This window comes from Tamandua tetradactyla, chromosome 24 (assembly GCF_023851605.1).
Source record: "Tamandua tetradactyla isolate mTamTet1 chromosome 24, mTamTet1.pri, whole genome shotgun sequence".
Classification (NCBI taxonomy): Eukaryota; Metazoa; Chordata; class Mammalia; order Pilosa; family Myrmecophagidae; genus Tamandua; species Tamandua tetradactyla.
In genome coordinates this window covers 24,310,797-24,327,243 of record NC_135350.1, presented here as the reverse complement: position 1 = coordinate 24,327,243, position 16,447 = coordinate 24,310,797, and the positions used below count along the sequence as shown (strand labels likewise).

The following is a 16,447-nucleotide window of genomic DNA, read 5'->3' as shown; positions in this document are numbered from 1 at the left end:
TGTGATTAACAATGCCATCCTGACCTAAAGGGGGGAAAGAAGTGTAACAAATAAGGTATCAGTGGTTGAGAGACTTCAAATAGAGTCGAGAGGCTACATTGGAGGTCACTCTCACACATGCTTCAGTTAGACATTGCTACTATCATAGCTTACCAAGCCCCAACCAAAACCATTTCTATTAATCCTAAAGAATACCTAGGGTATTATGTAAGATTCTACAAAGATTCCATGCACTAGGGTAGCTCTCCAAAACCTATAACCTCCAGATGGGCCCCTGGACTAGATAAGTCCTGAAATGCAGAGGGGCCAGCCTTTCCAGAACATCAGCTAGTTCCATCTGCCTTTCCCATATTATTGACAGTTAGAATGAAAATAGCCCAAATAACCCTCAAGAGTGGGAGAAAGAACAAATGTGATGGTGGATTTATTCAGAGAAGGTCGGGTTTAACAAATGAGCATGTGTACTGAATCATTATACTGATATTCCTTTTAGCCTCCAGTACCTTAGAGCAGTTAGAAATAAAAACCTAAAATTGTGGAATTGTAACCCATACCAAACTCTTTCAGAAGAGTCATACATGTCTAACTGAAGCATGTATAAGAGTGACCACCAATGTAGCCTCTCAACTAATTTTGGCAATGTACTCTGAAATGTATTGCTTTTAAGTATATATGTTCTTTAAAGAGAAGGAGGAGTGTAACAGAGAAGATAGGATGTAACAAATAAGTATGACTGCTGAATCATTATATTGATATTTCTGTTGGTCTCCACTGTCTTGGAGCAGTTAGAAGAAAAAATGAAAAATCATGGAACTGTAACCCATACCAAACTTTAAAAACCGTTCTATAACTACTTGTTAAAGTGTACTTGGAAAATGTATTGCTTTTTTGTATATATGTTATATTTCACAATAAAAAAACATTAAAAAATCAGAAAAAAAAAAGAATGAAATGAAGATAGCTTATTTAAAGGCATTTAGTGAACTCGACCACTATACCAATGTAAAGGGTAAAAAAAGTTGCTATTTTGCAAATATGCCCAAATATTAACATTCTAACGATTACTAAGGAGTACCAAAATCTCTTAACACTCCCCTGTTTGTTAAAGAACATAATCTGAATTGTAAAATTTCTTCCACAGAGGGATTTGAGAAAGCTATTTTGAATTTTCAAAAACACGTAGTCTTATTATTATTTCTGAATTGGGCTAGTGCTGCAAGGGCTCTCTTCCACCATGTGACAGAGCACATGGATCCCCTTCATAGCTTGCACATGACCCCTGCTGTGACACCGACTGCTGCACCAAACACTATTTCATTTCCTCAACTTCCACTCACTCATACTAGTTCCACCCCCTCAGTCACACAGAATAAGCCCCATCTAAATGTGCATCAAATATTTGAAGTCCTCCTTCTGTTGTCTTTCCCTTAAATTAGGTTTTCAAAATGTTTCCTGGTTTGACACAGCCCATTGGATGTTTTTTACTTTATGTTTCTTTAATGGTGTCTGGAAGTGGGATATAAGCTTCTAGATATAGTATGCATAATACTAAAAAAATAAATTCTCCTGTTCTGGGCCCCACATTTCTGCTAATATGTCCTATATTTATATTAACATTTTCATCTAAAATGATTCTTTCTTACAAGAGCTGTTGGTTGAGCCATGTCTTATCCATTCCATTTTCTTATAATGGCTTTTTAAGATTTAACTGCAGTAATTGAATAAATTATTTTGAGATTTTTTCCCTGTCATATATGAAAGTGAGAGAGTATAGGAAACATACTTGGTTTCTTACTTTTCATTTCATATGAAATTGTCCATAGTTCTTTCCTGTCCCTGGGTTCTGTGAGATCCAGGAACAATACTCAGTTCTGGCTCCCATTTTACTTAAAGTTGAGGGGATTTCTGGTCTTTGTACTCAAAGAAGCCTTGGCTAACTTTAGCTCTGCTAGGGACTCACTTCACTAATCATTAGTCTGTAGGGCTGGAGGTCAGTTTTAAGGAGTTGTCCTCCAAACTGAAGGATCAAGATCCATGGTAACCTGGGTACATGACTGCCGGAGTAGAGGAAAACACATTCTTCTTGACTACAGTTCATCTTTCTTCTTGGACTCAATATGGAAGAAGAAACCATGTGAAAAAATTATTTCTGTGAAGGAAGATGATGAATGTGTGTACTGGAAAAGACACTGGATTGGGATTTGGGGGATATGGGTTATTCTAATTCTATTACATTCAGGTTATGTGATTCTAGGCAAGTCATGACCTCCCATGGCTCCCTCCCAGTTTCTTTTATATACATTCTTTATATGTAAACATTAAAGATTTAGTCACATTACATATATCTAAGCACTTCTGTGCTGGTTTTTTTTTTTGCGAAGACTGCTGTAACAAAGTACCACGGATGATCGGTTTAAACAACAAAAATTTACTGCTTCAGTGTTTGGGAGTGTAGAAGTTCAAAATTAAGGTGTTTGCAAGATCATGCTTTCTCTGAAATCTGTAATGTTCCGGCAGTGGCTTTCTGGAAATCCACAGCTCAATCTCTACCTCCATCCCATGGCTATCTGTCTCTGTCTCGTACACCTCTGTATCCAAATCGCGTCTGTTTTTAAGGGTACCAGTGTATTGGATTAAGGCCCACTCTGATTCAGTTTGATCTCATCTGAACCAGTGGCAGCTTCAAGTATCTATTTACAAACGGGTTCATATGCACAGGACCAGGTTTAGGACTTGAACGTGTCTTTGTGGGGGACATGATGCAATCCCTGACATACCACTTGCCATCTTCTGCAGCAGTCCTCTTTAGCCTTACTTAGCTTTCTATGTTTGGAAGATATATTTGCCAGGCTTCTGGAGTCAGCCAGAACTGTCACAGATGTATATCCATGTTCATGGATTCAAGACCCCTCTTCTCCTTCTCTCATTTCCCTCTCTCTCTTTTTCGTCTTTAAACACATACAAGCGTTCTTCATTGTCCTTGCGCTTTGGAAAAGACCATTCCCCGCTTTGTCAAATTTTCCTAGGCCTAAGGTGAAATCTGGGGTAGAGGGAAAGATGCATGGAAGGAGTTATATCAGTTGCATTGTGTCAGCGAGAAACAACAAATTTAGACCTTCAGAAAGCAGCTTATGGATGTTTTCTGCATGGGACTAAATCCTGATAAAAAGACTTGTTTCCCCACACGTGTTCCAACACAGTGTGTTCTCAGACTTTTTGGGTTTTGCCAATTTGGCAAGTGAAAAACAGTATCCCACTGTGGTTTTTAATTGCATTCTCTTATTGTGAGCTTTACTAGTTTTTTCATTTGTCTAGTGCTATTTGTTTTTCCATTTTTGCTCACCTCCTGTTGGTATTATTTTTCAGTGTTTCGATTTAGCTAACTTAAAGATAATTTTGACACAGGGTTTTTGAGTTATGTAAAACTAAGGGCCAAGTAATGGTCAGACTTCAAGACAGAAGGTGTTTAATCCTAAATTAAAAAAAATTTTTTGGAGGTATTTTTAAGGAGTTATTCTCCCTTCTGCATTTCATGCTCTATTTTCCTTCCCTATTTAATAGCTCTGTCTTCTTTCAATTATTCATGAATAATTTTAATTCTACATTTAATATCTGTTTACTGAATAAAAAGCAGGATGATTGGAGAATTCTGTACTGTTTAAAAGATAAATAAGAAACACATTTTCTTAAGTCCGTCAGCGTTCTGAGTTGAAAACAACAAAAACTATGGCTGATTTAAACACTGAGGGGGAGGCACCAGAATCTCTGGCAGGTGGGTAACCAGGCTGCTCAGCCAGGATTGGTATTCAGAATCATATTGCAGAATCACGAAGCCATCACCATTGTTGAGTGCTTCCTTATTGGCTTGATGACTGCTGATAATAGACCCCAGGTGTTTATGCTCGCACAGCTGTTTCTACTCTCTCACAAATTGGATGCTGCTGCTATTGGCTTCTCCAAAATACATTTGGGGGAATCCCTGCTCTTTTGGAGCCACAGTGTCTGATTTGGTCAGTCTGAGCCCTGTCTGATCTGGATCAAGTGTCCATAATTTACCTGTCGGGGAGGTTATGGAGTCAGCATCAGGACTTGTCAGCTTCTATAGCCAGAGGCTGGTTCTGCCTCAAAAGTATGGGAGGCTTCAGAATTGAAAGGGTGTTTAGATTCTGAATGGTCAAACAGATTGACAGATGTCATCAGCAATTCTCAATTGATTTTCTTTTTCTTTAGGCAATGGTCTCTAAAAGATCTGACTCTTTAGAATCACTGAGACTAATATTCTATTTTCTCTCTTGTACTGAAATATTGAGGGCCAAGGAGGAAAATAATTGGTCCTCTCTTCACATAGCCTGATCTGGGTTTGGCTGGGATAGGGAAAAAGTATAGTTGGAGAAATGACTGCCAAAGTCAATATTTATGCCTGAGAACACTAATTTTTAAACCTCTACTCTGATTATTAAGTTATATGGTCTCCTTCCATCTATTTACTTTTTTCTAAAAAATTATTTAACAAACTAACATTTTCTGGATAAAATAATATATTGCTTTTGTATTTTTCTAGAATTAGAACTGTTAAATTAGGACTAGTCACAAAGATAGGCATGGCCTAAAAGAAAGTTAATGTAATTCCCTTTTCCCTGTCTAATCTTGATGCTGATCTTAATAAAATTTATGTTTAGAAGAGGAGAAAAGGAGACTGCAAAAGATTCTATTCACTGTGTTGGTTTCTGATTTGGGAAGAAGGTGTTGCGAAGGGGCCAGGATTCTGAAATGGTAGCAATTGTGGGTAGGCCAGAGAGGACCTCTTAACATGCAACCAAGGGTGTAATGTTTTTTTTTCTTTAAAGGATAATTTAATTAAAACATGCATTTAAAAAACAATGAGCATTATATGAAAGTACAAAACAAAAAGCATAAAAATCACTCAAAAGCTCATCAACCAGAAATAAATACTATTAATATCTGGTGAACATCATTCATTCCAACTCTATCTCCTAAGCATATAGAAATAGATAAACAAATAGCTGTACAAAAGTGGGCTTATATGCTCTATTTATACATTATAAATATATTTATATATTATAAATACAGCAAATTAATCTTTGTTTGAATTAACAGAAGGAAAAAGTAAAACTGAAGAAATGCTAAACTTCAACATTTTTACAAAAGACTAATTCTGAAACACGCCTCCTAAAATTAAGGATGCCTCCTAAAATTAAGGACAATTTGGAACACACTAAAGCAGGTGGTATCAATTTTTTCCAATTTCACAAGTTTCAATTAGAAACAATATGATTCCTATGCAAGTTGAAGCCAGAACATTTAACAGTTCTTCTACTTCCTGGTTTGTTATTTTTATAGGGATAATACTCCATTAATTTGCATTTTATAAGCATTTCTCATTATTTAGTCTTATTTTGTTATTTAAAGATTTTTTATATTTACTGTTACTCCTTTTACTGCTTCTTTGTTCCTAAGTTGATTCATTTCATATTTGGCTGAATTTCTTTATCGTTTTTTAAAAGAGGAGTTCAGGATTTTATAATTTAAACGTCTTACACACTTAAGAATGTCTACCCTCATTTTATGGACAACTTGGCTGTGTATAAAATTCTCAACATACATTATTTTCCTCAGAATTACTGTCTTTTAGAATCAAATTTGGTATAGAGTCTGAGGCCATCTTGATTTTCTCTATTTTATGTGATTGCGTGCTCATATAATTCTGTATCTTTTACATTCATCAGGATATTTGATGACATTGCATTTTATTGCTTCAGGAAATTAGGTATCATGCTTTTTAAAAGAAAAATTTGCAGGCACGATCTAGGTGTCAAAATAGGCAGAATTTGATAAGTACCTAACCAGTACCCAGCACTAAAAATCTTTTTGTGTATGTATGTATGTATGTCATTTTAAAAAGTACAACTTCTTCAATTCTCTCCATTTACGTGTAAAATTTATTCTGGAAATTCTTTGACAATGCCAATTAGTAGTATAATAGAACTTAATTTTAATAATTTTCCTTTGAATACAGAAGATCATATGCAAATACTCAAAATCCATGAGTACTTTCATATGGACCCAATCAAACAAAATTAAGCCACATTTTTTAGCACATCTGTGTAAGGCAAAATATAGTAAAGACATGTACTAGCATCAGAAATTTTCAATAGACTCTTTCCTAATCCACATGCCTTACCTACTTCACAGGACTCAAAAGGAGTAAACTGTTTAAAGTTCTATAAGTTTAAGATATTTTTATTATACCAAACTATAAGTAAAGAGCCTTGCTTTTGAGGACAAATTTTCTATTAGTCTCAAGCACTTAAGAATTAAAATGGAAATAATTGCTGAGATGTTGCAAGGAATTAATATTATAAGCAAATAGTGACAAATTTTATGAAATATTTTTGTTAAAATTAAAGACAAGGTTTTAAAAATAGACTGGAATCTAAAGACTATCAATTCCCTCTGTGAGTCTTCTCTGCACTTTCTCTTTCTCTTTAGGATCCTATCCTATTCTACCTTAGTATTTATACCCATATTTTTACTCTACTTTGCACTGGAATTGTAAGAATGTATCTAACCTCCATTTTCTCTGGGGCTTCCTCCTTAGCACCTTGCTGAGTAAGGGGTTACTCTAATATTGTTGACTTTGAGACATGTGATTGATCAAAGCAGCCACATGATGGCAGCATGTTAAAAGGGTAAAGAATTGTTCACTTGAAGCCACCCTTTACATTTTTAAAAACCTTTATGAACAAAGAGGAAAACCTGCTTAGTGGATTGATTCCTTATTCTAGTCAACTTCTGCAGATGCAGAAGCTGAGGTTAAGTTGCCTGCTTTTCAGATCTTAAAAACAACAAGTAGCAAGAAAGGAGAGAGCTTGGGTTTTAAGCTGCAACCAGACAATCAGACAGTGATTTATCCTTCAAGCTGAGTGTTTTTTGGTAACAAGTATAGGGATTATTTGGTGAATTAGGCAGAGAAGAATGGTAGTTAAAGATAATTTATTTGCCTACTTTTAATGTCTAGTAATTATACAAGATGTTTTTGGTTGTTCTACTGATTAAAGAAAAACAACAACAGCAACGACAACGAAAAACTGGTTCCTATTACATACATGGATATATCATGTAAGTATTTCTGAATAAGGCACCAAAACATTTCAATGATGAATTTGAATAACCTCCTTGATCTGTTCTCTGTGATGAAAATTTTTTTCATTAGTTAACAGATTAATCACTATTTGTGGAGACCTTCAACTGCATGGGAATTGCCATCAGAGACAGAAAGAATGAGGACGGGAGTTTCTTGCAATGGAGAAGTCTAGGTGTGGTTTCAGTCGTGATTAATTCAGGGTCCCAAACAATGTCACCAAACATGTCTTCCTCTTCTACAATCTTGGTTCTGTTTTATTTTATGTTGGCTTCATTCTCAGACATGTTTCTTTCATGATGCAGATACCACTCTTTGGCAGCTGCAGGTTTATATATTTTAAGTTTACCGACTTCAGCGTAAAAAGATCTCTTTCCTAATGATTTCAGCAGTTCTGGAGCTAGCTCCCATTGGCTGCGCTTGAGTCTCTTAAAAGTTTCTGAACCAATCACAGTGGCCAGGAGGAACGGAGCGCTCTGATTGCTGGACCCAGGCTTGACCACCTGATCACATAGATTGAGAATGGAAGAGAGGTTTCCCACAGGAAAATCAGGGTGCTGTCACAAAATAAGTGGGGAAGGAATGCTAGGTGGGCAGAAACAATAGCCCTCCATTTAAAGATATTTAAAAGATGCATTCCTGTTTTCAAGAAATTTATAAACTTGAATCATGGAGCTGAAGAACTATTATGACCGACATTGTGTTTTGCTATAGAGCTTCTGAAATATCTATTTCATGTGATCCTTATAAGAAACTTTTAAGTCACTCCTATTTTATAGTTAAGGACAAAGTAAAATATAGACATTAAATTATTTGCCTAACTGCCACTTATTATGCCCAATACAAAACTTACATCAAAGTTGAAACTCATATTCATGTTTCCCAAATGACAGTACTTCTATTTATGTACAACAATATGGAATACTTATGAGTGTTTATTTGTGGGAAAGTTATGTTCATATTATATACTCTAACATAGTAGAATCAAGCTGAGTTTGATATCAGATAAATCATCTAGCACCTAGTGTTTCTCAAATTGCTGTTTTCCTACCTCATGATTACCTGGGGTACTATAAATACAAATTCTAGGGCTTCATCCATGAGACTTCCCAAATCAGAATCTCAAGAGGTGGGGCACCAGGAATAGTATTTTTAACAAAAGGCCAGGCTGATTTTTTGCACAGTGATATTTAAGAACCTTTGGCCTAGCATATTTAACTGGAAGCCGCCTTAGAGCCCTTATATTTATAGGAAAGAAATCAGAGACCCACAGACTCTTCTCAGTTCCTCCTTTAAGTTTTGCTTCTTATTCTGGTCACCCTTCATTTCTTTTTCCTTTCTCTTCCCTCCAAGTTAAAATATTCATTAGTTAGAAAGGCTAAGAATTATATAATCATTACATCTCTGTTGTAACATTTAAAAATTAACCATGAATGAGCGTTAGTTTTAATAGAAAATCTTTAAAAATCAAATTTTGAAATTAAAAAAGACCTTAGCTGAACTGCCCTTATACTGAGATAAGCAAACCAGTTTCCAGACATGTAAAGTGACTTGCACAGCCAAGCAATTAGTATTGGCAGCCGTTGTGAAACTACTCATTTTTTAAATGACTATTTCATTTGGGGACATAGGCATAAAAGTTAGTTAGCATTTAGAATTAAACTCTACTTTAGTTACATTTAATTGTGTGTACATCAGGGCACAGAATTCAATTTCAGAATCCTGAACCATATTTTATGACTTGTCTTTATTAATAGTTATTGGGCATTTGCTATGCATTTCTCATTTAGTTCCCTCAACTCTAAGATGTAGGTACTAGTACATCCATTTTAAAAATGAGGAAACTGGGACATGCTTGGATTAAGTAACACGCCCTAAACAAGTGTTTCTCAACCTTTTATGTACAACCATTATATACAAAAGTTGTACAAACTTTTATGTACCGTATAGTATCCTGGTAAAATGCAAATTATAGTTCCTTAGGTCTGGGGTGGGGCCTGAGCTTCTGCATTTTTAACCAACTCCCAGATGGGGGTTTTGACATTGCTGGCTTGAGGATCATGCATAGAATACTAAGGTCCTAGACTACAAAATAGTGCATGGCAATCAGGCAGTGTCTGAGCCAAGGCTGTCTGACAGTAAAACACATGCACTTAACCCTTATGTGGAGCATACATTGACGCTCTCTTTTTACCATTTTGTAATTTTATGTCCTCCAGGTAGAGGAGTGAGGTCAGTTCTTGCTACGTGTACATTAGTGATACAACTTTACCTTGAGGGGTACCCAAGGAAGTAAAGCACTACTAGGAACTTCATCTTCACCCCAGAGGATATCTGTCCTATATTGCGTCTTCTGGAGCACTGCTCTTGAGAGGAAAGATAGAACTGGCAGTGACAGCTGCCACTTGCCTTATCCTTTTGAATCATTGGTTTTCTCCTGTTCAGTGGATGGAGCCATTCAACTCTGACTTATTGTGTACCTCCTCTATATGTCTAATACATATATTTCATCTAACTATATATTACATTTTCTTCCTGCTTTTAACTCACCTTACTTTGCTTCCCTCTTTCCTTGGTGTTCATAGTGTCTTTTCTTCCAATGTGTCTTTGTCCCATACTTTTTATTTTGCCCCCAAATACTTCCTTTTTATTATAGTGTAATTTTAGCAGTTACTGAAAAGAGGAAGCCTTCAATTAGCCAGTTTCACATTATATTACTTTAGAAAAAAAAGGTTGAACTAAAGAATTTCCTTCCTGTAGCTTTATTTTTCTGTGCATGAGGTGGTTTGTCTGAATTGGTTTGTTCAAATAGACAATGGAAAATAAATCTGAGTGTTCAGCATAAAATGAGTTAACAACAAGGCTATTCTTAGAGAAAGGGACTATGTGTCTTTCTCATGTAATTTATTGTGTCTGTTTGATATCTCTGTTCTCCGGTTTTTATCTTTAAAACCCAGCTGCTTTACCTCAGGCATTAATCAGAGGAGGAAAACCAGCTACCAAATAATGTCTGGGCCTGGACAAAGGATGAAAGGGCATAGAATTTGAGGAGAGGAGAAAGGAAGAGTAAAGGACCACTGTACAGTTCATGCTAACCCTCAAACAACAAACAAATCTTCTCTACTCTTCGGGTGAACTCAGAAGGAACAGAGAAGCCAAGGAGAGAAGACGGAACTCTTAATGCCTCAAGGAAGGAAAGCAAGAAGCCAGCAAAATGGCATGCCATTTGCCTCAGGAGCAAATCTGTCCCAGAAGCCTAAGGTGCACACTCCAGATTCATGGAGTAAATGGGAGGTAAGTGTTCAATTCCAGGACACAAGATGAAATTGGGAGAAAAGGGACAATGTAGCTAATTGTACAAAATTCCATAAAATAGGAAGCACATTGTGTTTTCCCACAATGCTCCAAATTGAGAAGTTTATAAACTGAGATATTTTGGTTTTCCTGGAAGAAATATTGAAGGAAGATGTGGTCAAGATTATAACATGTCAAATAGTTCTCAAAAATTTTATATGTGTATACAAATTTGGACTTCCTAAACTAATCTGAATTAATTTACTTAAAAACAAACAAAAAGACTCGCAAATAAAACCTCATTAGAATTCAGTCAAAATAATTATTTGACATCAAATAACGCAGATTACATTTTTCCTTCTTCTTCTTCTTCTTTTTTTTTTTTTGCCTGGCTCTTTGGAACCATATAAATACAGTCTGATTTATGCACACTTTGCTGGGAAATTGTAAGACTAGAATCAATTTCAGTCTATTTCTACCTTTTCTAGAATTTGTTTGGTATTGAAATTTAGAGGCTTTAAAAAATTGAAATTCTGCGTGAGAAGAATAAAAATCTAGGATCAGCCTTGATTAGTAAGTAGTGCTCTCAGCTCACTCATATTTTAACATACTATTACCCTGAGGTATTAGAAAGTGGATCATTTAAATACAAGTAAGGGAGACACGGGCTGTGGAAGAGGCTGTGGAAGGGGGAAATGCCAGGAGTTTTGTGATAACCAAGCAAATAAAATGATGAAAATTTCATTTAATAGATGAAAAAGTGCAAATTAATTCTTATTTTAGAAAACTATTACAGCCAGAAATACAACTTCAAGCTCTTTAAAGCTGTCTGTTTTGATTTCCATTATTCCCTAGAGCTCCATTTAAATATACCACTCTGTCCTTCAGCATTTCCTTTCTTCTTCTTGTTGGCTTATGGACATGCATACCTCATATCCCCCAAAGAAGTGAAACTGAAACGACGTTAACGGAGCAGAAAATTCTGTTACAGTTACCTAGTAGAGGACACACACATACATATCTCAGGAACCAGAGGACATTAGGAAAAGCTGTGATGTGCTCAACAAGAAAAAGCAAAAACAAAAACCCATGTAATATATTAATGTACAATCTGTTTCTGCAGTATCTTCTTAAACAGAAACTATTATAATTGCTGTAACACCAGTTAACACTGATATGTGAGAGTAAATTTATATGAAGATTAAAGATATTTCCAGTTCATCCTCATTTATACATTAAAAAATTATTTAAAAATATATATAAAATTATTTTTTAAGCAATTATATATATATAGTACAAAATTCAAAGTTTGCAGTAACAAACTCCTAAACCCACCCACCCAACCTACCTACACAAATCTCCTCCGCCCCCCCCAACCCCTACCCCACGCAGGGGCAGGCATCGGGAATCTAACCTGGGTCTGCAGCATGGCAGGCAAGAGTTCTGACACTAAAGCCACCGTCGCATTGCCCCACAATCCTTCCTTTTAGAGGCAATCACTTTTATAATTATCTTCCAGATAAATTTAGTGGAAGATCTTAAACTCTCCTTTCTGTCCCTCAGTTGAAACTTAAGAGGTTCAGTTTTTCATTGACTTAAAAAAAACAAAATGCAACTTTCTAGTCTTTGATTCAGAACTGAAAATAACTTCCATTTATCCACCCAGAGGATTGAGAATTTGCTGGATGTACTGGTCCCAAACCCTCCTTAGAAGAGAGTACTTCCCTCTATCAACAGACAAATAGCTGATTCCTAGGAAGCTGTCCTGTCTTAAAGGGCTCTATTTCAGCAGCTCATTGCTAATAATTGTATTTAAATGCAAATATAAATATGAACTGAAGGTGATTTTCTTTCCCAGGTAGAATGATAGGGGTAACTTTGGATTGTGAACAAAAATAGATTGCTCCTTTTTGTTGTTGTTGTTATTGTTCTTATATCCAAGGTTTCCTACCTGTTTTGGGTAAATTATCAACAGTTACATGAACATGCCCTGAGAGAAGGACAGAGAGAGGCCACACATCTCCCTCCTGTGCAGAGTGCTGATAAATTTATATGACTAGCTCATCTATATAAAATACCAATTATTATTAATTCAGCAATAGATCATTTGAGTTCTTAGAGCTAATATTGATATCGCTAAAATATCTATGATTTGTAACCATTTAAAACTTACAAGGATGGTACAACAGAAAGTCCCTCTCAAAATACCTGTGACCTTTATAGTGACAAAATTTCGTTTTGTTTTGGCATTTACATCAGCGTTGTAAATAGCCAACTAATTACGGCACCCTGTTTTTTCTCCTTGTTGTAAGTGTAAGATTAAATTAGAAAAATTGTGACAAAAATCCATGATGAAAATGAATGATAAATGAAAACAGTGTTTTCATTCTCCCTTTGCAGCTGAATTGCTCTGCATACCAGCCCAAATTGTGGACTGCTGGGAGTTGAATGGGACTCTATAGGTAGCAGCTCCATTTAACTTTGGCAAAACATATGTACCGTAATAGTAATTAAGACAGGAATGTCATATCTCAGAAATATTCTAATAGAATTGTGAGCTATGAATTATTTTGCCTCTAGTATGTGCCAGCAAGAAGACACAAATATCTAAAACCCGTTTCATATTTATTTTCCTAGGTCAAATATCTAAGATATTAATTTGTCATTAATTGTAAGTTAAATTTGAATTTTTGAAAATAAGGAAATCATTATTCTTTCTATTTTCTAAACTAAATTTTTATTTTCAAAGTTGTACATACACATAATATCTTGGTTTTCCAGGCTGCTATGACAAAGACGACACAGTGGATTGGCTCATAGGTTTTGAGAGTAGGGGATATCCAAAACCAAGATATTAGCAAGGCTGTGTTTTCTCCCTAAATCTGTTACGTGATGGTGCTGGCTGCCACTGATCTTTGGGGTCCCTTATCTTATATTCGTGCCGAGTATCAAGGCAATGCCCTTTCCTTTCTCTTCCAGGTTCTCTTGACTCCCGGCATCTGGCTCTTACCAGAGTTTTTTCTGACTAGGTCTGAATTCCATCTGTTTAAAAAGGACTTCAGTAGTCCAAATTTAGACCCAATCTCACTCAGTTGGGCCATACCTTAACTAAAAATAACACCGTCAGGAGAACTTATTTACAACGGGTTCACACTTACAGGAATTCAATCAAGATTAAGAACATATCTAAATTGGGGTACATCACTCAAGCTACCAAACATAGTTTAAATGTCAAGTATTTCACAAGGTTTATAAATAAAATAGCATTTTTCTGTCTCTTCTTTCCTTGATTATTGTTCTTCAAAGGAAAACATGTCAGCTTTTGTAACTCTTTTTTTCCTAAATGACATGTTTTTTTAAAAAAAGTTTTCTCCTTTTTAATGTTACGTTATTTGTTTTTAATTAATTTTTATTTTTTAAAAAATATAACAACAAACAGATGCAAAAATTCTTAACATATGATCATTCTGTTCAACATATATAATCAGTAATTCAATATATCATCACATAGTTGCATATACATCATAATGATCATTTCTTAGAACATTTGCATCAATTCAGGAAAAGAAAAAGATAACAGAAAAATTTTCGTACATACCATACCCCTTACCCCTCTCTTTCATTGATCACTAGCATTTCAATCTACTAAATTTATTTTAACATTTCTTCCTCCTATTATTTATTTTTATGCTGTATGTTTTACTTATCTGTCGATAAGGTAGATGAAAGGAGCATCAGACACAAGGTTTTCACAATCACAGTCACATTGTGAAAGTTATATCATTACACAATTATCTTCAAGAAACGTAGCGACTGGAACACAGCTTTACATTTTCAGGCAGTTCCCTCCAGCCTCTCCATTACATCTTGACTAACAAGGTGATATCTATTTAATGTGTAAGAATAACCTCCTGGATAACCTCTTGAATTTGTTTGGAATCTCTCAATCATTGACATTTCATTTGTCTCAATTTCGCTCTTCCCCCTTTTGGTTAAGAAGGTTTTCTCAATCCCCTGATGCTGAGTCTTAGCTCATTCTAGGATTTCTGTCCCACACTGCCAGGAAGGTCCACACCCCTGGGAGTCATGTCCCACATAGCCAGGGGAAGGGCGGTGAGTTTGCTTGTTGTGTTGGCTGGAGAGAGAGACCACATCTGAGCAACAAAACAGGTTCTCTTGGGGGTGACTCTTAGGCCTAATTTTAAGTTGGCTTGACCTATCCTTTGTGGGGTTAAGTTTCATATGAACAAACCCCAAGATTGGGGACTCAGCCTACTGCTTTGGTTGTCCCCAATGCTTGTGAGAATATCAAGAATTCTCCATTGGGGAAGTTGAATTTTCCCCCTTTCTCACCATTCCCCCAAGGGGACTTGCAAATACTTTTTATTTACTATTCAAATCACTCTGGGATTTATTGGGGCATCACTCTGAACAAATCTACAAAATCTTATGCCCTACTCAAGGTTCCGTGTACTTATGGTGTTCAATTAAGCTGTCCACATAAGTTATATTAGGAAATGCACTAGTCAAAATACAAATTTTGTACCAAATAAACATTTTTTTTGCTTTAGTCTCACACATAAGTTAAAATTTTAAAATATTAATTACCATCAATTTTCAACACCCAGCAGTAATGACATTCCTTTGTTCTTCCTCATGCAAAAACATTTAAAAATGTGTACATTTAGTCACTATTATTATACACTCTAGGCCTTCCTAGATTATACCATCCTAGTCTTTATTGTCTGTCTTTCTGATTTCATTTGTGCCCCCAGCTCTCCTCCCACTATCATTCTTACATTCAGCTTCATTCAGTGTTCTAAGATAATTGTATTACAGTTAGATAGTATTGTGTTGTCCATTTCTGAGTTTTTACAATCAGACCTGTGCACAATCTGTATCCCTTCAGCTCCAATTACCCAATATCTCACCCTATTTCTATCTCCTGATGGTCTCTGTTACCAATGAAATTCTCCAAGTTTATTCACTAATGCCAGTATATATCAGCGAGACCATACAGTGTTTGTCCTTTTGTTTCTGGGACACTCACTCAGCATAATGTCCTTAAGGTCCATCCGTGTTGTTACAAACTTCATAACTTTATTCAGTCTTACAGCTGTATAATATTCCATCGTATGTATATACCACAGCTTGTTTAGCCACTCTTCTGTTGATGGACATTTTGGCTGTTTCCTCTCTTCTCAGTTGTAAATAATGCTGCTATAAACATTGGTGTGCAAATGTCTGTTTGTGTCCTTGCCCTCATGTCCTCTGAGTAGATACCTAGCAATGGTATTGCTGGGTCATATGGCAATTCTATACTTAGCTTCCTGAGGACCTGACAAACTGCCTTCCACAGAGGTTGTACCACTTGACATTCCCACCAACAGTGGGTAAGTTGTGCCTTTTCCTCCACATCCTCTTGAGCACTTGTTGTTTTCTGTTTTATTAATAATGGCCGTTCTGGTGGATGTGAAATGATATCTCATTGTGGTTTTTTTTTTTCCTACACTACTGAATTTTATTACACAAGCTGAAAAATTGACATGAAGAGACTTTTTTTAAAAAACTTTTTTTATTAATTAAAAAAATTAACAAACAAAACATTTAGATATCATTCCATTCTACATATACAATCAGTAATTCTTAATATCATCACATAGTTGCATATTCATCATTTCTTAGTACATTTGCATCGATTTAGAAAAAGAAATAAAAAGACAACAGAAAAAGAAATAAAATGATAATAGAGAAAAAAAGACTATACATACCATACCCCTTACCTCTCGCTTTCATTTACCACTAGCATTTCAAATTGAATTTATTTTAACATTTGTTCCCCCTATTATTTATTTTTATTCCATATGTTCTACTCTTCTGCTGATATAGTAGCTAAAAGGAGCATCAGACATAAGGTTTTCACATTCACAGAGTCTCATTGTGAAAGCTATATCATTGTTCAATCGTCATCAAGAAACATGGCTACTGGAA

General features: G+C 35.6%; 1 protein-coding gene across 3 annotated transcripts in view; it reads left to right on the top strand.

Moving 5' to 3' along the window:
- The window catches only part of LOC143668109 (uncharacterized), a 115,527-nt gene that overhangs the window by 59,675 nt on the left and 39,405 nt on the right, over nucleotides 1-16,447 (top strand). For 2 of the 3 annotated variants that reach the window (XM_077142705.1, XM_077142707.1), the window contains exons 1-3: nucleotides 7,029-7,140; nucleotides 7,235-7,337; nucleotides 10,120-10,456. In XM_077142705.1, the coding sequence (XP_076998820.1) occupies nucleotides 10,343-10,456 (114 nt within the window). In that variant the 5' untranslated portion in view covers nucleotides 7,029-7,140; nucleotides 7,235-7,337; nucleotides 10,120-10,342. Of the gene's footprint in view, nucleotides 1-7,028; nucleotides 7,141-7,234; nucleotides 7,338-10,119; nucleotides 10,457-16,447 lie in introns of those variants that run through there. The other variant, XM_077142706.1, reaches the window with a different exon arrangement.